The sequence below is a fragment of the Panulirus ornatus genome, chromosome 4, assembly GCF_036320965.1.
Source record: "Panulirus ornatus isolate Po-2019 chromosome 4, ASM3632096v1, whole genome shotgun sequence".
In the NCBI taxonomy this organism is placed as follows: Eukaryota; Metazoa; Arthropoda; class Malacostraca; order Decapoda; family Palinuridae; genus Panulirus; species Panulirus ornatus.
In genome coordinates this window covers 50,043,277-50,069,854 of record NC_092227.1, presented here as the reverse complement: position 1 = coordinate 50,069,854, position 26,578 = coordinate 50,043,277, and the positions used below count along the sequence as shown (strand labels likewise).

At 43.6% G+C, this 26,578-nt stretch overlaps 1 protein-coding gene across 1 annotated transcript in view; it reads left to right on the top strand.

The window, feature by feature from the left end:
• Positions 1-351: 351 nt before the first annotated feature.
• Positions 352-26,578, top strand: part of LOC139764797 (uncharacterized) — a 156,255-nt gene continuing 130,028 nt past the window's right edge. Inside the window, exons 1-2 of the mRNA XM_071691694.1 lie at positions 352-451; positions 8,259-8,382. Of these exons, the coding sequence (XP_071547795.1) occupies positions 8,375-8,382 (8 nt within the window). The 5' untranslated portion in view covers positions 352-451; positions 8,259-8,374. The remainder of the gene's footprint in view (positions 452-8,258; positions 8,383-26,578) is intronic.

The following is a 26,578-nucleotide window of genomic DNA, read 5'->3' as shown; positions in this document are numbered from 1 at the left end:
GATGCAGATTGTCTCCGTGAAACGTGTTGCATGTAGGAAAAAGTTACATGTCAAATATAACCATCAACTACTGAATGCCGATTTAACATTCTTATATATATATATATATATATATATATATATATATATATATATAATATATATATATATATAATATATATATATAGTGGTGTGTGTTTGTGTGTTTTTGTGTGTGTTTTGTGTGTGTGTTTGTGTGTGTTGTGTGTGTGTGTGTGTTGTGTGTGTGTGTGTGTAGATTAAATCTAGCGAGGTGTCGGGTGTGTAGGTGTAAGGCTGGTGTGAGTCAGTAGGTGAGCACACTTGTGCCCCACAGCGCGCGCCGTACAGCCACAGTCGCCTCACCCCGCCTGGGGAGTGAACACGTGTGTTGTGCCGCTACCGGGGCTGGGCTCCCTCCCTCACCCTGCCATACTGCTCATCACCATTACACGTGATGTGATAGTGACTCGCAGTTGTAGTCACCAAGCCTATAGTGTCACGGATAACGTTACTATTCTAAGTTTTCTGCTGGTTGAATCAAAAGTTTTCTTTTTGATAACCGGAATGGATAATGCATTTCCAGTTACTAACTTAGTTTAGTTGTGCAGTTGGTGCAGTGGAACTTATGTGTCTCGAATTATCAGCAGCTGCCATAGGTCAGTGTGGTATATAGACGCACCAGTGTTACAGTGTGACACAGGAACATACGAGTGTACACCGTCCTCACCTGTAAGTGTAACAAGTGTAACAACTGATCAGGAAATAAGATGAATGACGGTGTATTTTCCCAGCGTTCCAAGCCGTATTCCAAACCACAGACCTTCATCATGTATCTATTGAAAACAACTAATTAAATTTCTATCAGATTCATAGACACAACCAACATTATCATAAAGTAAAATAGATGTTAGCGAAGAGTTTAATATTCATCTCTCTCTCTCTCTCTCTCTCTCTCTCTCTCTCTCTCTCTCTCTCTCTCTATCTATATATATATATATATATATATATATATATATATATATATATATATATGAATGGAGAGGTCATGCAGCAAGTGGAACGGTTTAGATGCTTGGGATTGGATGTGACAGAGGACGGAACCATGGAAGGTGAAGTAAGCCATGGAGTGGATGAAAGAGCTATGGTCCTGAATACACCGAGAATTGTGTGGACAGAGTGGCTTCTGTCTGTTAGGGCAAAGATGGGTGTGTTTAATGGAACAGTATTCCCGACGGAGTTGCATGAATGAGACGTGGACCATGGATGAAAAAATACGTTAAAGGATGAATGGACAGGGAACTGTTGGAAATAAATGCTTAATGACAATTTGTGGTGTAAGGAGAGTGGATTGAAAGAGGAATGCTTGGAAGAAAGAGGTGTGTGACAGTTATAGCAGAATGGTCGAGAGTGCTGAAGAGTGTGCGCTGAAGTGGTTTGGACATATGGAGAGGATGAGTTAGAGAGGCTAAGAAGTACACGAGTCAGAAAAAGAGGGGAAAATGAGGAGTAAACCAAACTAGAGATGGAAGAATGCAGCAAAAGATGCTTTGAGTGACTGGGGCCTGCTTTAGGTCAATATGGGAAGCAAGGAGGGTTGGTTGATCGAGTAAGTAATGACAAGGTGTAAGAAAGAGGTGTGGTGATAAGTGTGTCGTTGAAAGAGTAGTAGAGGACGTGCTGTAATGGTTTGGAGATATGGAGGGAGTGAGTGAGGAGTGGTTGACAAAGAGGATATATGTGCTAACAGTAGAAGGGCCAAGAAGGGAAGACCGACCTGAAGATGTAAGAAGGAAGTGATAAAGGTTCTGAGGGCTTGGGGGCCTTAACATACAGGTGGGTGTAAGGCGAACACGGGACACAGTGCATGAGAGCGACGTGGTATACAAGGGGCGATACGCTGTAAATGGACTGAGCTATGGCATATGAAGTGGTTGGGGAGAAACCACAGGAAGGTCTGTACACCCTGGTTGTGGACAGATACATGACAGATACAGAGTAGATGCAAGTGAATATGGCCATTTCTTCATCTGTTCTTCCCGCTACCGCGCTAACGCGGGAAAGGACGAAGTGCGAAAACATATATGTTAGTCGAGATGGCACGGGGAACTGAATGCACAAATCCAGGCAATCTCATTAACTCTCTCTCTCTCTCTCTCTCTCTCTCTCTCTCTCTATATATATATATATATATATATATATATATATATATATATATATATATATCTTTTCTTTCAAACTATTCGCCATTTCCCGCATTAGCGAGGTAGCGTTAAGAACAGAGGACTGGGCCTTTGAGGGAATACCCTCACCTGGCCCAATTCTCTGTTCCTTCTTTTGGAAAAAAAAAAAAAAAAAAGAGAGAGAGGGGAGGATTTCCAGCCCCCCGCTCCCTCCCCTTTTAGTCGCCTTCTACGACACGCAGGGAATACGTGGGAAGTATTCTTTCTCCCCTATATATGATTATCACAATAGTCCGTGATGATAGTTACGAAGGCGAAATCGCAAGTCAGTAGGAGTTCAGACGATTTCATTCAACATGTAATTTTTCCATACATGCAGCACATGTTCCACGTATGATGCAGATTGTCTCCGTGAAACGTGTTGCATGTAGGAAAAAGTTACATGTCAAATATAACCATCAACTACTGAATGCCGATTTAACATTCTTATATATATATATATATATATATATATATATATATATATATATATATATAGTGTGTGTGTTTGTGTGTTTTTGTGTGTGTTTGTGTGTGTGTGTGTGTGTGTGTGTGTGTGTGTGTAGCTGTGGTTTCTTTGCATTACATATGACAGCTAGAAACTAAGTGTGAACGAATGTGGCATATTTTATCTGTTTTCCTAGCGCTACCTCGCTGAAGCAGGGGGTAGCGATGCTATTTCCTGTGGGAAAAGGTTAGCGCCAAGAATGGATGAAGGCAAACATGCATATGTACATGTGTGTATATGTATGTATAAGTGTATATGTTCATATGCATATGGATGTATATGTGCGTGTATGGGCGTTTATGTATATATACCTGTATATGATTGGATGGGCCATTCTTCGTCTGTTTCTTGGCGCTACCTCGCTTGACGCGGAGAACAGCGATTAAGTGTATATATTATCATATTACCATTATCATATTTAATCGCCGTCTCCCGCGTCAGCGAGGTAGCGCAAGGAAACAGACGAGGAATGGCCCAACTCACCCACATACACATGAATATACATGAAGGACCACACACGCACATATACATACATATACATTTCAACATATACGTACACATACATAGACATATACATATATACACATGTACATATTCATACATGCTGCCTTTGTCCATTCCTGTCGTCACACCGCCACATATGAGATAGCATCCACCCCCACAACCCCCCTTCAGCGAGGTAGCGCTAAGAAAAGGCAAAAAAAGAAGAAAAAAAAAAAAGGGCCACATTCGTTCACACTCATTTTCTAGCTGTCACGTATAATGCATCGAAACAACAGCTCCCTTTCCACATCTAGGCCCCACAAACCCTTCCATGGTTTACCTAAGACGCTTCACATGCCCTGGTTCAATCCAGTGACAGCACGTCGACCGCGGTATACCACATCATTCCAATTCACTCTATTCCTCGCACGCCTTTCACCCTCCTGTATGTCAGGACCCGAACGCTCAAAATCTTTTTCATTCCATCCTTCCACCTCCAATTCGGGTCTTCCGCTTCTCCTTGTTCCCTCTACCTCTGACACATATATCCTCTTTGTAAATGTTTCCTCACTCATTCTCTCCATATGACCAAACCATTTCAAAACACCCTCTTCTGCTCTCTCAACCACACTCTTTTTATTACCACACATCTCTCTTACCCTATTATTACTTACTCGATCAAACGACCTCACACCACATATTGTCCTCAAACATCTCATTTCCAACACATCCACCCTCCTCCGCACAACTCTATATATAGCCCACGCCTCGCAACCATATAACATTGTTGGAACCACTATCTCTTCAAACATACCCATTTTTGCTTTCCAAGATAATGTTCTCGCCTTCCTCACATTTCTCAACGCTCCCAGAACTTTCGCCCCCTTCCCCACCCTGTGATTCACTTCCACTTCCATGGTTCCATCCGCTGCCAAATCCACTCCCAGATATCTAAAACACTTTACTTCCTCCAGTTTTTCTCCATTCAAACTTACCTCCCAATTTACTTGTCCCTCAACCCTACTGTACCTAATAACCTTGCTCTTATTCACATTTACTCTCAGCTTTCTTCTTTCACACACACTTTACCAAACTCAGTCACCAGCTTCTGCAGTTTCTCACCTGAATCAGCCACCAGCGCTGTATCATCAGCGAACAACAACTGACTCACTTCCCAAGCCCTCTCATCCACAACAGACTGCATACTTGCCATTCTCTCCAAAACTTGCATCCACCTCCCTAACAACCCCATCTATAAACAAATTAAACAACCATGGAGACATCACGCACCCCTGCCGCAAACTGACTTTCACTGAGAACCAATCGCTTTCCTCTCTTCCTACTCGTACACATGCCTGACATCCTCGATAAAAACTCTTCACTACTTCTAGTAACTTGCCTCCCATACCATATATTCTTAATACCTTCCAGAAAGCATCTCTTTCAACTCTATCATTCTTAATACCTTCCAGAAAGCATCTCTATCAACTCTATCATACGCCTTCTCCAGATCCATAAATGCTACATACAAATCCATTTGATTTTCTAAGTATTTCTCACATACATTCTTCAAAGCAAACACCTGATCCACACATTCTCTACCACTTCTGAAACCACACTGCTCTTCCCCAATCTGATGCTCTGTACATGCCTCCACCCTCTCAATCAATACCCTCCTATATAATTTCCCAGGAATACGCAACAAACGTATTCCTCTGTAATTTGAGCACTCACCTTCATCCCCTCTGCCTTTGTACAATGGCACTATGCATGCATTCCGCCAATCCTCAGGCACCTCACCATGAGTCATACATACATTAAATATCTTTACCAACCAGTCAACAACACAGTCACCCCCTTTTTTAATACCATCCAAACCCGCTGCCTTGCCAGCTTTCACCTTCCGCAAAGCTTTTACTACCTCTTCTCTGTTTACCAAATTATTCTCCCTAACCCTTTCACTTCGCACACCACCTCGACCAAAACACCCTATATCTGCTACTATCATCTCACACATTCAACAAACCTTCAAAATACTCACTCCATCTCCTTCTCATCACCAATACTTGTTATCACCTCCCCATTAGCCCCCTTTCACAGATGTTTCCATTTGTACTCTTGTCTTACGCACTTTATTTACCTCCTTCCAAAACATCTTTTTATTATCCCTAAAATCTAATATAAGATTATTAGTGAAAGAGAAGAGAGAGGCATTTGGACGATTTTTGCAGGGAAAAAATGCAACTGAGTGGGAGATGTATAAATGAAAGAGACAGGAGGTCAAGAGAAAGGTGCAAAAGGTGAAAAAGAGGGCAAATGAGAGTTGGGGTGAGAGACTATCATTAAATTTTAGGGAGAATAAAAAGATGTTCTGGAAGGAGGTAAATAAAGTGCGTAAGACAAGGGAGCAAATGGGAACTTCAGTGAAGGGCGCAAATGGGGAGGTGATAACAAGTAGTGGTAATGTGAGAAGGAGATGGAGTGAGTATTTTGAAGGTTTGTTGAATGTGTTTGATGATAGAGTGGCAGATATAGGGTGTCTTGGTCGAGGTGGTGTGCAAAGTGAGAGGGTTAGGGAAAATGATTTGGTAAACAGAGAAGAGGTAGTAAAAGCTTTGCGGAAGATGAAAGCCGGCAAGGAAGCAGGTTTGGATTGTATTGCAGTGGAATTTATAAAAAAAAAAAAAGGGGGTGACTGTATTGTTGACTGGTTGGTAAGGTTATTTAATGTATGTATGACTCATGGTGGGGTGCCTGAGGATTGGCGCAATGCGTGCATAGTGCCATTGTACAAAGGCAAAGGGGATAAGAGTGAGTGCTCAAGTTACAGAGGTATAAGTTTGTTGAGTATTCCTGGTAAATTATATGGGAGAGTATTGACTGAGAGGGTGAAGGCATGCACAGAGCATCAGATTGGGGAAGAGCAGTGTGGTTTCAGAAGTGGTAGAGGATGTGTGGATCAGGCGTTTGCTTTGAAGAATGTATGTGAGAAATACTTAGAAAAGCAAATGGATTTGTATGTAGCATTTATGGATCTGGAGAAGGCATATGATAGAGTTGATAGAGATGCTCTGTGGAAGGTATTAAGAATATATGGTGTGGGAGGCAAGTTGTTAGAAGCAGTGAAAAGTTTTTATCGAGGATGTAAGGCATGTGTACGTGTAGGAAGAGAGGAAAGTGATTGGTTCTCAGTGAATGTAGGTTTGCGGCAGGGTTGTGTGATGTCTCCATGGTTGTTTAATTTGTTTATGGATGGGGTTGTTAGGGAGGTGAATGCAAGAGTTTTGAAAAGAGGGGCAAGTATGAAGTCTGTTGGGGATGAGAGAGCTTGGGAAGTGAGTCAGTTGTTCGCTGATGATACACCGCTGGTGGCTGATTCATGTGAGAAACTGCACCAGAAGCTGGTGACTGAGTTTGGTATAGTGTGTGAAAGAAGAAAGTTAAGAGTAAATGTGAATAAGAGCAAGGTTATTAGGTACAGTAGGGTTGAGGGTCAAGTCAATTGGGAGGTAAGCTTGAATGGAGAAAAACTGGAGGAAGTAAAGTGTTTTAGATATCTGGGAGTGGATCTGGCAGCGGATGGAACCATGGAAGCGGAAGTGAATCATAGGGTGGGGGAGGGGGCGAAAATCCTGGGAGCCTTGAAGAATGTGTGGAAGTCGAGAACATTATCTCGGAAAGCAAAAATGGGTATGTTTGAAGGAATAGTGGTTCCAACAATGTTGTATGGTTGCGAGGCGTGGGCTATGGATAGAGTTGTGCGCAGGAGGATGGATGTGCTGGAAATGAGATGTTTGAGGACAATGTGTGGTGTGAGGTGGTTTGATCGAGTAAGTAATGTAAGGGTAAGAGAGATGTGTGGAAATAAAAAGAGCGTGGATGAGAGAGCAGAAGAGGGTTTTGAAATGGTTTGGGCACATGGAGAGAATGAGTGAGGAAAGATTGACCACGAGGATATATGTGTCGGAGGTGGAGGGAACGAGGAGAAGTGGGAGACCAAATTGGAGGTGGAAAGATGGAGTGAAAAAGATTTTGAGTGATCGGGGCCTGAACATGCAGGAGGGTGAAAGGCGGGCAAGGAATAGAGTGAATTGGATCGATGTGGTATACCGGGGTTGACGTGCTGTCAGTGGATTGAATCAGGGCATGTGAAGCGTCTGGGGTAAACCATGGAAAGTTGTGTGGGGCCTGGATGTGGAAAGGGAGCTGTGGTTTCGGGCATTATTGCATGACAGCTGGATACTGAGTGTGAACGAATGGGGCCTTTGTTATCTTTTCCTATCGCTACCTCGCACACATGAGGGGGGAGGGGGATGGTATTCCATGTGTGGCGAGGTGGCGATGGGAATGAATAAAGGCAGACAGTGTGAATTGTGTGCATGGGTATATATGTATGTGTCTGTGTGTGTATATATATGTATACACTGAGATGTATAGGTATGTATATTTGCGTGTGTGGGCGTGTGTGTATATACATGTGTATGGGGGTGGGTTGGGCCATTTCTTTCTTCTGTTTCCTTGCGCTACCTCGCAAATGCGGGAGACAGCGACAAAGCAAAATAAATAAATATATGAATATATATATATATATATATATATATATATATATATATATATATATATATATATATCGTGCTTTGTTAAATAAAGTCATGGTGTAAGGCTTCCCCATTAAAACAAGGCTTTTTGCTGAAGCCTTTTCTCTCATATCCGGACACTTTCCTGCGCCTCAGCCCTGGCCTGCCCCGCTCACCTCCCCCCACACCGTTAGTTCCACACACTAGCCATCCCACTACCAGCACCTCTCCTTGCCACAACATTATCGATCTTCACGAACTACACGTACATTTCTAAAAGAGACACTCGTGCACTTCCCTGTAACTCATCCTTATTCCTTGACTTACATTTAAGATTTCATAATAACTGGGTAATATGCACAGTGACCTTATTTACTGGCGAACCGCCACGCTCATGGGGTTAGAAATGAACCATACGTGGAATCTTACAGTCTTCACCGCAGTAAGTTTCCTTTCACTTCCATCGAACAGATCGAACAGATTTATCCAGTCATCATCCAGAAGCAGAAGCTACAGGAAGGAAGCTGGAGGAACGGAATCAAGTGATAAAGTTTCCTCTTCACCACAGAGCCATCAAGCAACACTAAATGATAAGGTAAGTCACTGTCTAAGTTCACGACTGTATCAAAACTAACACATTCAACAATGCATAAATAGTGCAAATATATTTGTATTCAACTGGAACTGTAACACTTATGTCTAACGTCTTATAACAACCTTAGATTTACGTTCACACTCGTCATGAAATACAAGAGGAATAAAATGTTATCAGATAAACCATATCAAGAAATCTAGACAACTTTTGTTCATTAACTGGCGAGGGCTTCTACCTAAGTTGTCCACTACTACAGTTCTATTGTCATTCTTGCTGGCTACACACAAGATCTCAGGAAATACAAATTTTCTTTCTGTACTTTTCTGGTTATATATATATATATATATATATATATATATATATATATATATATATATATATATATATATATATATATATATATATATATATATATATCTTTCAAACTATTCGACATTTCCCGTGTTAGCAAGGTAGCGTTAAGAACAGAGGACTGGGCCTTTGAGGGAATATCCTCACCTGGCCCCCTTCTCCGTTCCTTCTTTTGGAAAATTAATATATATATATATATATATATATATATATATATATATATATATATATATATATATATATATATATATACACCTGGGGATAGGGGAGAAAGAATACTTCCCACGCATTCCTCACGTGTCGTAGAAGGCGACTAAAGGGGAGGGGAGCGGGGGGCTGGAAACCCTCCCCTACTTGTATTTTAACTTTCTTAAAGGGGAAACAGAAGAAGGAGTCACGCGGGGAGTGCTGTTACTCCGCGAAGGCTCAGATTGGGGTGTCTAAATGTGTGTGGATGTAACCAAGATGAGAAAAAAGGAGAGATAAGAAGTGTGTTTGAGGAAAGGAACCTGTTTTGGCTCTGAGTGAAACGAAGCTCAAGGGTAAAGGGGAAGAGTGGTTTGGGAATGTCTTGGGAGTAAAGTCAGGGGTTAGTGAGAGGACAAGAGCAAGGGAAGGAGTAGCACTACTCCTGAAACAGGAGTGGTGGGAGTATGTGATAGAGTGAAAGAAAGTAAACTCTAGATTGATATGGGTAAAACTGAAAGTGGATGGAGAGAGATGGGTGACTATTGGTGCATATGCATCTGGGCATGAGAAGAAAGATCATGAGAGGCAAGTGATTTGGGAGCAGCTGAGTGAGTTTGTTAGTGGTTTTGATGTACGAGACCGGGTTGTAGTGATGGTTGATTTGAATGCAAAGGTGAGTAATGTGGCAGTTGAGGGAATAATTGGTGTACATGGGGTGGTTAGTGTTGTAAATGGAAATGGAGAAGAGCTTGTAGATTTATGTGCTGAAAAAGGTCTAGTGATTGGGAATACCTGGTTTAAATAGAGAGGTGTACATAAGTATACGTATGTAAGTAGGAGAGATGGCCAGAGAGCGCTATTGGATTACGTGTTAATTGACAGGCGGGCGAAAGAGAGACTTTTGGATGTTAATGTGCAGAGAGGTGCAACTGGAGAGATGTCTGATTACTATCTTGTGAAGGCGCACGTGAAGATTTGTAGAGGTTTTCAGAAAAGAAGAGAGAATGTTGGGGTGAAAAGAGTGGTGAGAGTAAGTGAACTTGGGAAGGAGACTTGTGTGAGGAAGTACCAGGAGAGACTGAGTACAGAATGGAAAAAGGTGAGAACAAAGGAGGTAAGGGAAGTGGGGGAGGAATGGGATGTATTTAGGGAAGCAGTGATGGCTTGCGCAAAAGATGCTTGTGGCATGAGAAGCGAGGGAGGTGGGCAGATTAGAAAGGGTAGAGAGTGGTGGGATGAAGAAGTAAATTATTAGTGAAAGAGAAGAGAGAGGCATTTCGACGATTTTTGCAGGGAAATAATGCAAATGAGTGGGAGATGTACAAAAGAAAGAGGCAGGAGGTCAAGAAAAAGGTGAAAGAGGTGAAAAAGAGGGCAAATGAGAGTTGGGGTGAGAGAGTATCATTAAATCTTAGGGAGAATAAAAAGATGTTTTGGAAGGAGGTAAGTAAAGTGCGTAAGACAAGGGAACAAATGGGAACTTCAATGAAGGGGGCAAGTGGGGAGGTGATAACAAGTAGTGGTAATGTTAAAAGGAGATGGTGTGAGTATTTTGAAGGTTTATTGAATGTGTTTGATGATAGAGTGGCAGATATAGGGTGTTTCGGTCGAGGTGGAGTGCAAAGTGAGAAGGTTAGGGAAAATGATTTGGTAAACAGAGAAGAGGTAGCAAAAGCTTTGCGGAAGATGAAAGCCGGCAAGGCAGCGGGTTTGGATGGTATTGCAGTGGAATTTGTTAAAAAAAAGGGAGTGACTGTATTGTTGACTGGTTGGTAAGGTTATCTAATGTATGTATGAATCATGGTGAGGTGCCTGAGGATTGGCGGAATGCTTGCATAGTGCCATTGTATAAAGGCAAAGGGGATAAAAGTGAGTGCTCAAATTACAGAAATATAATTTTGTTGAGTATTCCTGGGAAATTATATGGGAGGGTATTGATTGAGAGGGTGAAGGCATGTACAGAGCATCAGATTGGGGAAGAGCAGTGTGGTTTCAGAAGTGGTAGAGGATGTGTGGATCAGGTGTTTGCTTTGAAGAATGTATGTGAGAAATACTTAGAAAAGCAAATGGATTTGTATGTAGCATTTATGGATCTGGAGAAGGCATATGATAGAGTTGATAGAGATGCTCTGTGGAAGGTATTAAGAATATATGGTGTGGGAGGCAAGTTGTTAGAAGCAGTGAAAAGTTTTTATCGAGGATGTAAGGCATGTGTACGTGTAGGAAGAGAGGAAAGTGATTGGTTCTCAGTAAATGTAGGTTTGCGGCAGGGTTGTGTGATGTCTCCATGGTTGTTTAATTTGTTTATGGATGGGGTTGTTAGGGAGGTGAATGCAAGAGTTTTGGAAAGAGGGGCAAGTATGCAGTCTGTTGTGGATGAGAGAGCTTGGGAAGTGAGTCAGTTGTTGTTGGTTGATGATACAGCGCTGGTGGCTGAGTCGTGTGAGAAACTGCAGAAGCTGGTGACTGAGTTTGGCAAAGTACGTGAAAGAAGAAAGCTGAGAGTAAATGTGAATAAGAGCAAGGTTATTAGGTACAGTAGGGTTAAGGGACAAGTCAATTGGGAGGTAAGTTTGAATGGAGAAAAACTGAGGGAAGTGAAGTGTTTTAGATATCTGGGAGCGGATTTGGCAGCGGATGGAACCATGGAAGCGGAAGTGAATCATAGGGTGGGGAGGAGGCGAAAGTTCTGGGAACGTTGAAGAATGCGTGGAAGTCGAGAACATTATCTCGGAAAGCAAAAATGGGTATGTTTGAAGGAATAGTGGTTCCAACAATGTTTTATGGTTGCGAGGCGTTGGTTATGGATAGAGTTGTGCGGAGGAGGTTGGATGTGATGGAAATGAGATGTTTGAGGACAATATGTGGTGTGAGGTGGTGTGATCGAGTAAGTAATAATAGGGTAAGAGAGATGTGTGGTAATAAAAAGAGTGTGGTTGAGAGAGCAGAAGAGGGTGTGTTGAAATGGTTTAGTCACATGGAGAGAATGAGTAAGGAAAGATTGACCAAGAGGATATATGTGTCAGAGGTGGAGGGAACGAGAAGTGGGAGACCAAATTGGAGGTTGAAAGATGGATTTAAACGATTTTGAGTGATCGGGGCCTGAACATGCAGGAGGGTGAAAGGCGTGCAAGGAATAGAGTGAATTGGAACGATCTGGTTTACCGGGGTCGACGTGCTGTCAATGGATTGAACCAGGGCATGTGAAGCGTGTGGGGTAAACCATGGAAAGTTCTGTGTGTATATATATATATATATATTATCCCTGGGGATAGGGGAGAAAGAATACTTCCCACGTATTCCCTGCGTGTCGTAGAAGGCGACTAAAAGGGGAGGGAGCGGGGGGCTGGAAATCCTCCCCTCTCGTTTTTTTTTTTTTAATTTTCCAAAAGAAGGAACAGAGAATTGGGCCAGGTGAGGGTATTCCCTCAAAGGCCCAGTCCTCTGTTCTTAACGCTACCTCGCTAATGCGGGAAATGGCAGCGGATGGAACCATGGAAGCGGAAGTGGATCATAGGGTGGGGGAGGGGGCGAAAATTCTGGGGGCCTTGAAGAATGTGTGGAAGTCGAGAACATTATCTCGGAAAGCAAAAATGGGTATGTTTGAAGGAATAGTGGTTCCAACAATGTTGTATGGTTGCGAGGCGTGGGCTATGGATAGAGTTGTGCGCAGGAGGATGGATGTGCTGGAAATGAGATATTTGAGGACAATGTGTGGTGTGAGGTGGTTTGATCGAGTGAGTAACGTAAGGGTAAGAGAGATGTGTGGAAATAAAAAGAGCGTGGTTGAGAGAGCAGAAGAGGGTGTTTTGAAGTGGTTTGGGCACATGGAGAGGATGAGTGAGGAAAGATTGACCAAGAGGATATATGTGTCGGAGGTGGAGGGAACAAGGAGAGAGGGAGACCAAATTGGAGGTGGAAAGATGGAGTGAAAAAGATTTTGTGTGATCGGGGCCTGAACATGCAGGAGGGTGAAAGGAGGGCAAGGAATAGAGTGAATTGGAGCGATGTGGTATACCGGGGTTGACGTGCTGTCAGTGGATTGAATCAAGGCATGTGAAGCGTCTGGGGTAAACCATGGAAAGCTGTGTAGGTATGTATATTTGCGTGTGTGGACGTATGTATATACATGTGTATGGGGGGGGGGTTGGGCCATTTCTTTCGTCTGTTTCCTTGCGCTACCTCGCAAACGCGGGAGACAGCGACAAAGTATAATAAAAAAAATAATATATATATATATATATATATATATATATATATATATATATATATATATATATATACATATATATATATATTTCACGCATGACCTTTTTCTAAAGGCTCTGCAGTTCGAGGCAGCGCTGCATAAATTAGCAGGAAAACGCAGACTTCTTTGGGGTGACAAGTTTTCTGACGAGACTGCACCTCCAGTGACTTTTCAGTCACGGTGTTATCTCCTTCAGGCAGAGCCCGGCACCACCATTCTTTTTTTCAAGTGACCGATATGGCACGGGCAAAACATGCCGAGGAACAAGGCCGTTTCGGGTGAAATATACAAGTAAAATAAAGATAAACTAGAAATAAATCAGACCTGAATCTTTTAAGAAGAAAGGCTGTATGTAGAGGGAAAGACAAAAGCAAGAGAATTCCACAGCTTAGCTGTTTGAGGTTAGAATCCTCGAATGGCCGATCTCCAAGGAATACAAAGGAGTTCAAACAGTAACGGACCATAGGAATCTTTCGAGGCTGTTTGCGATAGTGGAAGATATCATAAATTCTCAGATTCGTGTGGTAAAAATTAGAAGGCATACAGATAACTTAAAAAAAGAATAACCTGCATTTTGTGAATGTGACTAAGGAGGGATAAATGTAAGCTGTGGACTTGAAACGAAATATTTATCAATTCTGTTCTCAAACATATCTATAGTACTGCTTTCGACCACTCTAATTGGCAGACCGTTCCACATTCTAACACTTTTGTTCAACATAAAGTACTTCGCTTCATTCGCGGTAAAATGATTACGCCATCTATACAACATTCTCAGCTTCGGGATAGAAGATTTTGTGATGTTAATCACATGTGGTTTATAGGACAGGGTTGAGGATATGGCAATGCCTAACAAGTTTATGTCATTATAGTGTTGAATTGTGGTATTTAGAAACTGAACAGAGGGATAGAAATGATTCTCAGAAAGATACAGGAAAAAGATTTGTTTTAGGACTATTGGGTTTTAAAGGTTGATGCTTTGCTATCCGAAATGCTGAACAGGACCTGAGAGAGGAAATATGTTTAATACGAGAAAGTAGGAATATATTAAAGGGAAAGAGGGGAGGTAGAGCGAGTTGAGGTATGTAAAGTAGAATCATCAGCATGAGTGAATAGTGTCAGAAGCAGATGAAGATAGATAATGATTTCTTGAGAAGAAAGAGAGTAGGTGATAGGACAGAATCCTGAGTTCATAGGACAGGAGAGGAAAGTCGCTCCATCGACAACTATTGCTCTGAAACGGCCAGAGAGCATTAGAGAACAAAGAGAAGCAGTGAAACCAAAGGAGGGAGTCTGGAAAGCAAAGACTTAAGACAGATACTGTCAAATGCTTTGAAGAAGTCGAGGGCTGCGATAAACGTTTCACCAAAACCCGTAAGAGAGGAGAACCAGAGGTGTCACATGGGAGAGATTACCAACAGGGAGAGCATTCCAAAACCCATTTCAAAATAAAGAAATGAGCTTCGAAATGTTTAAGAGGGTGAGAGGTTAGGAAACCTTCTGACACTTTGGAGATACCAGAAGTAAGAGCAATGGAATGGGAGTTGGAGAGGTTGGAGCGTTCTTCTTCTTTGAGGCATGGGCTACACCAAGGTGTGCTTCCAAGCGGAAGGGAAAGTCTGGACTCTTAGACAGCGGCGAAAGAAGCCACCAAGGATTGGTACTAGTTCAGAGGCTTGTTACCCTGGAGCTGGAAGAATCCCTGAAAGACCCTGCATGAGGAGAATATAGGAGATGGTATAAGTTCATTGGAAGGCGATGGGTGCGGAGAATTACCAGCTGCATCATCTAGGTAGAGTTAAAGGGGAAAAAAGGTGCCAAAAAGAGCGGTTTTATTAGTTGGTCAGTTAGCAGTAGATTGATGAGGTCGGTATAAAGGAGGAAAGGTTGAATTACAGAAGTTTTTGATGTTTTGTGTTAAGGAACAAAAAAAATGAAAGTACGGTTAGCTCTTCGAAGTGCAGTTTCGTTATGCATCCGAGCAGAAATGAAAGGCAAGTCTTTCAAGGGAAGAGAAGAGTTTCATAGTCCAGTATATAAAATCCCTGATGTAACGGGCATCATAGCAGAAGCGATCAAACCAAGATTGAGGAGAAAAATATACATAAGATGGGATGCAAGCTTCCATCCCAACCAAGATAAACCTCTGCTATGCATTCAGCACTACGCGAGGCATCCAGACCAAAGAAGCGTACCCATCCCAAGTAAAGTCAACAAAGGAGCAGCGCAGGAATAACTACTGAGTTCTCCCAAAGTGCAAAAGTTTGTGTTTCGAGGGAGGAGAGAGGATGGTCGTGCTCAATTAGAAAGGATAAAGATTAGATTGTGATCAGAGGTCCTGAAGGAGGCAGAAATGGTGTGTGGGTGGTGGGAGGGTTCGGAGGAAAGGGGTCAAGTGTATTAGGAGAGTCCTCATGACAGGTCAGAAACTCGGATAAGGTGTTTCATTAATCATTCCAGATCGTTAAGGAGAGAAAAAGAAAAGGCCTCGGCTCCATCAGGATCGTCCCTGATAGAGCCAAACCAGTCCTTCTCCCTGTAGAGAGGAATTCAGCAAACACAGTTTAATGGCAAGAAAAATAATCGAAGAGCTATATATAGCTGGAGAAATTGAGCGAAGGGGAATGAACGATAAACAAAAGAAAAGTGATAGAAGGTAGAAAAATGGTACTAAAGTAAGGGGACAAGATCCACGAGAACTAAATGTGTTTTTGTACTACAAAGAAATACAAAGGAATTCAAATAACAATAGACTATGATAGCTGGAGACCTGGAGAGGACAGGCAGCCTTGGCCAGTTGGATTACAGAAGAAAAATGTCAAGGAAGAAGGCTATTAGGCTGTGTTCAACATACGGAAGTGGGATAGATCGTAGTCGCATGATCTCGATCAAGCGGGCCATGGGACCCGCCCAACCCCTCTCGACCGGTGCGCCGCTCTGAATCGACGCCGGAGAATTATTTGATGTACTGCCATAACTTTCAAGTGTTGAAGTCATAGAAAATAGAAAAATAAATAGAATATGTGACTTGCGTATTTTCAAGTGCTGTGCCTGAGTAAGAGTGTGTAGGATTGGGGTTGTACACAAGCAACCCAAATATGGTTGAGAAAATGATATAAAACGCAGCGATCTGGGTCTGAAAGGGGTACGTAAGAATACATATACAGTTTTCGTTTCCACGTTGAAGGCTCCAGTCACGGACAAAAGTCTACATCAAAGCCGGGCCTTAATTGAAACATGGAGAGATTAATAAAAAGGGAAAATGAAGAGACAAAGGAAAGTATTTAAGAACTTTGGAGTAGGTGAAAAGCCTGTTTTTCATGTCATGAAGTGCCAGATCACAGTTACTGGGAAAGACATGAGAGGGTTTCTAAAGCGTAGAGGTGTAGGGATGAAACAGTAATCAAAACAATCCCCCCTTGAGTTGCCAACGGCCACACAATAATCACTTGACGCAGCAGCTTGCCGAGTATTGTGTGGTCTAGCTTGTGCTTGGGACACACAAACAGTCAGCTCTTGGGAGCAAAAACCGAAAAATACATATAAAAAAGGGTAAGTGAACCAATATCGTTGCGTTGGGCAAGTGGGTCAAGTTCTGAAGTTACCGTGGAAGAGTGGAGAAAGCCGACTGCTTTTGACTCACCTCTGTCGAATAAGGATACAGAGCTAGAACCACCACAGATGTGAGAGCAGCACTATATACAAGGACAGATCAATGCTTTGTATAAACAGAGCAACTGTTCGGAGCGAAAGAAATTTCGACATCTTAACAGGACTCCCATTCTCTTTCAGGCAGACTTACCTATTTCCAAGTGTGGGTTTTCCAAGAAAGAGAGGCGTTACAGTAATACCAAGTATGTTCACTGAATCAAGAGATGGATTTACAGAACCATCGAAGAAAAGAGGAAAGCTGTGAGGAGCTTTCGAGAAAGAGATTGGCAGAAACTTGGTCTTGGAGGCATTAAACTTAGCCAAATTTCGTCTACTCTACAGAGATATCCTGTCCAAGTCTGAGTTTATTGAGGAAGTTGTGTCGAGACAAGATGCAGATCGAGTAAGAGAAGATGGAGCAGAATTGAAAGATGTGGAGGATATGGATATATCAAGGGCAACTATACACGATTCCCCAAAATCTGTCAAGGATGACGACCAGATCTTAGTAAGTTAGGATAGAATTTCACCCGTGGAACTCGCTTTACGGAAGCCGTCCAAGTAATCAGAGAGAAGACCGTGATATTCAAGATATCTAATGAGGGATTCAAAGACATTGGAAATAGAAGATGTCAAAGCAACAGGACGACAGTTAGAAAAGTCAGAACGGTCACCCTTCTTAGGGATGGGATGTACCAACGTGCGCTTCCAAGAATAAGGAAAAGCTCTGGTTTTTAAACAAACAAAACAGACGAGCAAGCACAGGTTCAAATTCAGAGGCACACCCTTTCAGTACACGGGGATGGATGCCATCAGGACCATAAGCCTTGCTTGAGTCCAGAGAGAGAAGTGCTCTTCGGACAGTTCGAAAGGAGATTACGGGAGGGGCACAGAATTAGTAAGAGGAGCATCAGGGGGATTAGAGTCATCCAAGGTAGAGTTAAAGAAGAAACAGGAACCAAAGATAGTTGCTTTGTCTACGAGAGACTGCTATAGTACCATCAGAATGGTGAAAAGTGAAGGAAAGGCAGAACGACAGATATCATTGTTAGCGCTGCCCTTAGCTAAAGACCAGGATGACCAATCAATGGACGACAAGGAGAGGTTATTGCACTTCCTTTGAACAAAGAAACGCTTTTCTTCACATAACGTGCTTGCAGTGATCGCGTGCACTGATAAATGATGAATAGGAGTTGAAGGAAGGAGAGTTTTTCCAAGCCCGAAATGCTTGACCCCTTGCCGGAGTGGCCTCAGAACAGGAATGGTTGAACCGAGGACTGGAGGAGGATGTCGTCTTAGAGAGACTGTGTAGCTACAGCATAAAGAATTAGAGGCGAAAAAGCAGATCCACAATATTTGGAGAGTGGTCAGGAATATGGATGAGATGAGAGATGATCTGCTAGTAGATAACTGAGAACAGAGAACATGAGGGCTTCACTCCCGCCTCCATCTCTACAGAAGGCATTCAACCATAAATCCCCGAGGCAGAGGATCTCTGCTTACGAGTGAGAGGATGTCACGGCCTAAAGGCAGGTTAGATGGTCGAAAAAAGGTATAGAATTTGTAGAAATAGGAGAGTAGCAGGCGAAACAAAGGAAGATCTTGGTAAATGGGTAGAGGATTCAAGGTCCTCAAGGCGTGGCACTTGTGATGATCCTCATATAAGCACAGACAACACCTTTGAACCGGAATCGTGAGTGGAGATTATAATTGGATATGGGAAAATGGCTACTGAGAACATCATTAAACAATTTGGTCTCAGAGAGAAGTAAAATATTAGGAGAGGTGCTAGACAGATGGTATTCAACAGAAGAGAGGTTACAAGAGAGACCAAGAATGTTGGTAAAGGAAAAAGAAGGTCTATGAGAGAGAGAGAGGTCTTGGGAGGTGCCGGTACCACTACTGTCTGAGCCCTCCCTCTCACTGGCAGTAGAATCTGGTGGGAACCAGGAGATTCTTAGCACCCCAGGATGTAGAGGACTAGGGGCCATAGGTTTGTTGGACTGTATCATGATTATATTCAGAATCGATTGTGAAGTCAGGAGATGGCGAGAGATCCTAGGTGTAGATAATGAGTGAGGTTTGAGTCGGTGTATGGTGCTTGTAAGATGACAGGACAAGCCCCCGAGGTAGTCCTATTTTGATGAAACAGTAACACCAGCAATCCTGACGAAGAGGGTGTAAGATGGCTTTGGGCACCACTTCAGCGTAAGATTTAAAGTACAACTGAAGTGAATTGGAACGATGTGGTTTACCGGGGTCGACGTGCTGTCAATGGATTGAACCAGGGTATGTGAAGCGTCTGGGGTAAACCATGGAAAGTTTAGTTGGGCCTGGATGTGGAAAGGGAGCTCTGATTTCGTTGCATTATACATGACCGCTAGAGACTGGGTGTGAACGTATGTGGCCTTTGTTGTCTTTTCCTAGCGCTACCTCGCGCGCGTGCGGGGGGAGGGGAGTGTAATGTGTGGCGGGGTGGCAACAGGAATGAATAAAGGCAGCAATTGAGAATTATGTACATGTATATATGTATATGTTTGTGTATGTATATATACGTACGCGTTGAAATGTATAGATATGTATAGGTGCGTGTATGGACGTGTATGTATATACATGTGTATGTGGGTGGGTTGGGCCATTCTTTCGCCTGTTTCCTTGCGCTTCCTCGCTAACGCGGGAGACAGCAACAAAGTATAATATATATATATATATATATATATATATATATATATATATATATATATATATATAGGGTTGAGGGTCAAGTAAATTGGAAGGTAAGTGTAAATGGAGAAAAACTGTAGGAATTAAGTGTTTTAGATATCTGGGAGTGGATTTGGCACCGGATGGAACCATGGAAGCGGAAGTAAATCATAGGGTGGGGGAGGGGGCGAAAATCCTGGGAGCCTTGAAGAATGTGTGGAAGTCGAGAACATTATCTCCGAAAGCAAAAATGGCTATGTTTGAAGGAACAGTGGTTCCAACAATGTTGTATAGTTGCGAGGCGTGGGCTATGGATAGAGTTGTGCGCAGGAGGTTGCATGTGCTGGAAATGAGATTGTTTGAGGACAATATGTGGTGTGAGGTGGTTTGATCGAGTAAGTAATGTACGGGTAAGAGAGATGTGTGGAAATAAAAAGAGCGTGGTTGAGAGAGCAGAAGAGGGTGTTTTGAAGTAGTTTGGGCACATGGAGAGAATGAGTGAGGAAAGATTGACCAAGAGGATATATGTGTCGGAGGTGGAGGGAAGGAGGAGAAGTGGGAGACCAAATTGGAGGTGGAAAGATGGAGTGAAAAAGATTTTGAGTGATCGGGGCCTGAACATGCAGGAGGGTGAAAAGCGGGCAAGGAATAGAGTGAATTGGATCGATGTGGTATACCGGGGTCGACGTGCTGTCAATGGATTGAATCAGGGCATGTGAAGCGTCTAGGGTAAACCATGGAAAGTTCTGTGGGGCCTGGATGTGGAAAGGGAGCTGTGGTTTCGGGCATTATTGCATGACAGCTGGAGACTGAGTGTGAGCGAATGGGGCCTTTGTTGTCTTTTCCTGGCGCTGCCTTGCGCACATGAGGGGGGAGGGGGATGTTATTCCGTGTGTGGCGGGGTGGCGATGGGGGTGAGTTGTGAATTGTGTGCATGTGTGTATATGTGTGTGTATATATGTGTGTACATTGGGATGTGTGGGTGTGTATGTTTGCGTGTGTGGACGTGTGTGTGTGTGTGTGTGTGTGTGTGTGTGTGCATGTGTGTGGGGGTGGGTTGGGCCATTTCTTTCGTCTGTTTCCTTGCGCTACCTCGCAGGCGCGGGAGACAGCGACAAAGCAAAATAATAATGATAATAAATAAATATATATATATATATATATATATATATATATATATATATATATATATATATATATATATATATCCCTGGGGATAGGGGAGAAAGAATACTTCCCACGTATTCCCTGCGTGTCGTAGAAGGCGACTAAAAGGGGAGGGAGCGGGGGGCTGGAAATCCTCCCCTCTCACTTTTTTTTTTAATTTTCCAAAAGAGGGAACAGAGAAGGGGCCCAGGTGAGGATATTCCCTCAAGGGCCCAGTCCTCTGTTCTCAACGCTACCTCGCTAATGCGGGAAATGGCGAATAGTATGAAAGAAAAAGAAGAATATATATATATATATATATATATATATATATATATATATATATATATATATATATATATATATATATATATATATATATGTCAGTTCAAATTCCATCCCCAAGTCTCGTTAATCGAGAGATTACGTTTTCGACTAGAATAATTTTCCCCCAGCGTCTGATGTGTGTGTCAGGTATGTCGTCTGGCATCATAGCACAGGTAAAAGTGTCAGATTCTGAGATAGAAATGAATAAAAGTATGAGAATGAAAGGAATTGCAGTGTATTTACACTCCCATTTTGGATTTTTTTTTTTCCTTTCCTCATTTAGAGTTATTTATGGTGTACATGTGTTTCACCTGAGGGAGCGTCCGTCTTGATGTAGATTAGACAGTAGCACGCACGGCAGCCAGCAGCCCCGGCCCTCGTCTGCTCTGTCTCCACCCGACCAAAGGACCATTGACCAGTATTTACCGAAGATCTAGGGGAGAACGTTGCTCGTATATATAACCCAACCTGTGATCCTTGGTGCAAGTGGTGGCAATTATGATCGATAGATTGAGGTGGAGATAGGGATATAACGACCAAAAATAACTGCGAAATTAAAGAGATGAAATACTAACGTTTGGTCACATGAGGAGAATTAGTGGGGAAAGATTGACAAAGAGGATGTGTCAGAGGTGAAAGGAACGAAGAGAAGTGGGAGACCAAATTGGAGGTGGAAGGATGGAGTGAAAACGTTTTTGAGCGATCGGAGCCTGAACATGCAGGAGGGTGAAAGGCGTGCAAGGTATAGAGTGAATTGGAACGATGTGGTATACCGGGGTCGACGTGCTGTCAATGGATTGAACCAGGGCATGTGAAGCGTCTGGTGTAAACCATGGAAAGTTTTGTGGGGCCTGGATGTGGAAAAGGAGCTGTTGTTTTGGTGCATTATATATGACAGCTAGAGACTGCGTGTGAACGAATGTGGCCTTTGTTGTCTTTTCCTAGTGCTACCTCGCGCGCGTGCGGGGGGAGGGGGGGGTTCTTTCACGTGTGGCGGGGTGGCGACGAGAATGAATGAAGGCAGCAAATATGAATTATGTACATATATATATATACACACGTTGAAATGTATAGGTATGTATATGTGCGTGTGTGGACGTGTATGTATATGCATGTGTAAGTGGGTGGGTTGGGCCATTCTTCCGTCTGTTTCTTTGCGTTATTTCATTTTCATGAAAAGTAAGATATCATTGAAATTGAAGGCCCATAAACTTGCAGACTCCTATTTCGGGAAGTCTCGAGACAGAGTATCATCAAAAAGACTGATAAAGAGAACTCATTTGTCTTGGGACGCGCCCGAGGTTGTGGGAAGAGGAAGCATGCGATCGCCTCCTCAGTTATAAGGATGAGGGGCAAGGGAAGGGGCGAACTGCGAGGTGAAAGGAATTCTCTCCTACATACACTTTCTTTATGATATTCAGTAGCATCTTTCTTAGCCTTACGATGCTCGGGTTGTAGCAGTGGGAGACAACCAAACGCTTCTAGCTCTATGGGTAGTGATGTAATCAGCCACCATGCACTGCTGTGGTAGCCATCATGCACTGCTGTGGTAGTCAGCGCGCACTGCTGCGGTAGCCACCATGCACTGCTGTGGTAGCCACCATGCACTGCTGTGGTAGCCACCATGCACTGCTGTGGTAGTCACCATGCACTGCTGTGGTAGCCACCATGCACTGCTGTGGTAGTCACCATGCACTGCTGTGGTAGCCACCATGCACTGCTGTGGTAGCCACCATACACTGCTGTGGTAGCCACCGTGCACTGCTGTGGTAGTCACCATGCACTGCTGTGGTAGCCACCATGCACTGCTGTGGTAGCCACCATACACTGCTGTGGTAGCCACCATACACTGCTGTGGTAGCCACCGTGCACTGCTGTGGTAGCCACCATGCACTGCTGTGGTAGTCACCATGCACTGCTGTGGTAGCCACCATGCACTGCTGCGGTAGCCACCACGCACTGCTGTGGTAGCCACCGTGAACTGCTGTGGTAGCCACCATGCACCATGCACTGCTGTGGTAGCCACCATACACTGCTGCGGTAGCCACCGTGCACTGCTGTGGTAGCCACCATGCACTGCTGTGGTAGCCACCGTGCACTGCGGTGGTAGCCACCATGCACTGCTGTGGTAGCCACCATGCACTGCTGTGGTAGCCACCGTGCACTGCTGTGGTAGCCACTATGCACTGCTGCGGTAGCCACCATGCACTGCGGTGGTAGCCACCGTGCACTGCTGTGGTAGCCACCATGCACTGCTGTGGTAGCCACCATGCACTGCTGTGGTAGCCACCATGCACTGCTGTGGTAGTCACCATGCACTGCTGTGGTAGCCACCATGCACTGCTGTGGTAGTCACCATGCACTGCTGTGGTAGCCACCATGCACTGCTGTGGTAGCCACCATACACTGCTGTGGTAGCCACCGTGCACTGCTGTGGTAGTCACCATGCACTGCTGTGGTAGCCACCATGCACTGCTGTGGTAGCCACCATACACTGCTGTGGTAGCCACCATACACTGCTGTGGTAGCCACCGTGCACTGCTGTGGTAGCCACCATGCACTGCTGTGGTAGTCACCATGCACTGCTGTGGTAGCCACCATGCACTGCTGCGGTAGCCACCATGCACTGCTGTGGTAGCCACCATGCACTGCTGTGGTAGCCACCATGCACTGCTGTGGTAGTCACCATGCACTGCTGTGGTAGCCACCATGCACTGCTGCGGTAGCCACCATGCACTGCTGTGGTAGCCACCATGCACTGCTGTGGTAGCCACCATGCACTGCTGCGGTAGCCACCATGCACTGCTGTGGTAGCCACCGTGCACTGCTGCGGTAGCCACCATGCACTGCGGTGGTAGCCACCGTGCACTGCTGTGGTAGCCACCATGCACTGCTGTGGTAGCCACCGTGCACTGCTGTGGTAGCCACCATGCACTGCTGTGGTAGCCACCGTGCACTGCTGTGGTAGTCACCATGCACTGCTGTGGTAGCCACCATGCACTGCTGTGGTAGCCACCATGCACTGCTGCGGTAGCCACCATCACTGCGGTGGTAGCCACCATCACTGCGGTGGTAGCCACCATGCACTGCTGTGGTAGCCACAATGCACTGCTGCGGTAGCCAACGTGCACTGCTGCGGTAGCCACCATGCACTGCTGTGGTAGCCACCATACACTGCTGTGGTAGCTACCATGCACTGCTGCGGTAGCCACCATGCACTGCTGTGGTAGCCACCATACACTGCTGCGGTAGCCACCGTGCACTGCTGTGGTAGCTACCATACACTGCTGTGGTAGCCACCATACACTGCTGTGGTAGCTACCATACACTGCTGTGGTAGCTACCATACACTGCTGTGGTAGCTACCATACACTGCTGTGGTAATGAATCTAATCAGAATCTAATAAGATGTGTGATAGTTGAGTACGTTCAAGAGGCTGGGCCCTATGACTGTAGGACTTTCTCCCCTTATTGTACAAATGGATAACTGCACACACACACACACACACACACACACAATCACACACACACACACACAATAAACTGCTGATACAACTCCGTCACCAAGTCCTTTCCTAGTGACTTCCCATCCCCATGGACCGCCGTCCGTCACCACAGTGGACATGTACAACGTACCAACCAGCGCTCTTGCGGGCAGACATAAGAACAGTCCTGTACGTACCATTGTGGACGTCATGAACATTTGTTCATGTACAAGTGCATAGCTAAGCAAGTAAAGTACTAGTTTTCTCTTAGCTGTGTAATATGTCAACTTCTGCATTAACGTACCTCAGTCAACGTGTAACTAGACAGCACTTAGTGCTACTAATCACCAGTAAATGCTTAATGTGTGTCAGCTCATATGTTACTGTAATTCACGTAAGGTGTAAATATTCATCATCTGATATTAAACGAGTCATCATTAAACGCCTCATATATAATCCACAGTATTTACTCCTAAAAAATTTCGTGTATATCTACCACCCCGCGTGTCTAGATGAAGTACCTCGCTGACGTGCCTATCCAGCTGGCTTGAAGCTCCTTTATGATTAGTTGACTGGAACTCCCAGTTCTGTAAAATTTAAGCTGTTTGTTTTCAGCCGATTGACTGCCTATATTCAGTAAACCTATTACTACTATCATTATCATCATTTGTATAACTAATATATATATATATATATATATATATATATATATATATATATATATTTTCTTTTTCTTTTATACTATTGGCCATTTCCCGCATTAGCGAGGTAGCGTTGAGAACAGAGGACTGCGCCTTTGAGAGAATATCCTCACGTGGCCCCCTTCTCTGTTCCTTCTTTTGGAAAATTAAAGAAAAAAAAAAAAAAAAAAAAAAAAAAAAAAAATATATATATATATATATATATATATATATATATATATATATATATATATATATATATCCCTGGGGATAGGGGATTAAGAATACTTCCCACGTATTCCCTGCGTGTCGTAGAAGGCGACTAAAAGGGGAGGGAGCGGGGGGGCTGGAAATCCTCCCCTCTCGTTTTTTTTTTTTTTTTTTTCAAAAGAAGGAACAGAGGGGGGCAGGTGAGGATATTCCCTCAAAGGCCCAGTCCTCTGTTCTCAACGCTACCTCGCTAATGCGGGAAATGGCGAATAGTATAAAAGAAAAAGAAAATATATATATATATATATATATATATATATATATATATATATATATATATATATATATATATATATATATATATATATATATATATATTTCAAACTATTCGCCATTTCCCGCATTAGCGAGGTAGCGTTAAGAACAGAGGACTGGACCTTTGAGGGAATATCCTCACCTGGCCCCCCCCCCCTCTCTCTCTCTCTCTCTCTCTCTCTCTCTCTATATATATATATATATATATATATATATATATATATATATGTATTATATTATATTTTGTTGATGTCTCCGGCGTTAGCGAGGTAGCGCAAGGAAACGGATGAAAGAATGGCCCAACCCACCCACATACACCTGTATATACATACATGCCCACACACGCACATATACATACCTATACATTTCAAGGTACTAATATATATATATATATATATATACATACCCAGACATATACATATATACACAATTACACAATTCATATTTGCTGCCTTTATTCATTCCCGTCGCCGCCCCTCCACACATGAAATGATAACCCCCTCCCCTCGCACGCGCGTGAGGTAGCACTAGAAAACGACAACAAAGGACACATTCGTTCACATTCAGTCTCTAGCTGTCATGTATAACTTACTGAAACCACAGCTCCCTTTCCACATCCAGGCCCCACAAAATTTCCATGGTTTACCCCAGACGCTTCACACGCCCTTGTTCAATCCATTGACAGCACGTCGACCCCGGTATACCACATCGTTCCAATTCACTCTATTCCTTGTATGCCTTTCACCCTCCTACATGTTCAGGCCCCGATCGCTCAAAAACTTTTTCACTCCATCCTTCCACTTCCAAATTGGTCTTCCACTGCTCCTCGTTCCCTCCACCCGACACATATATCCTCTTTGTCAATCTTTCCTCACTCATTCTCTCCATGT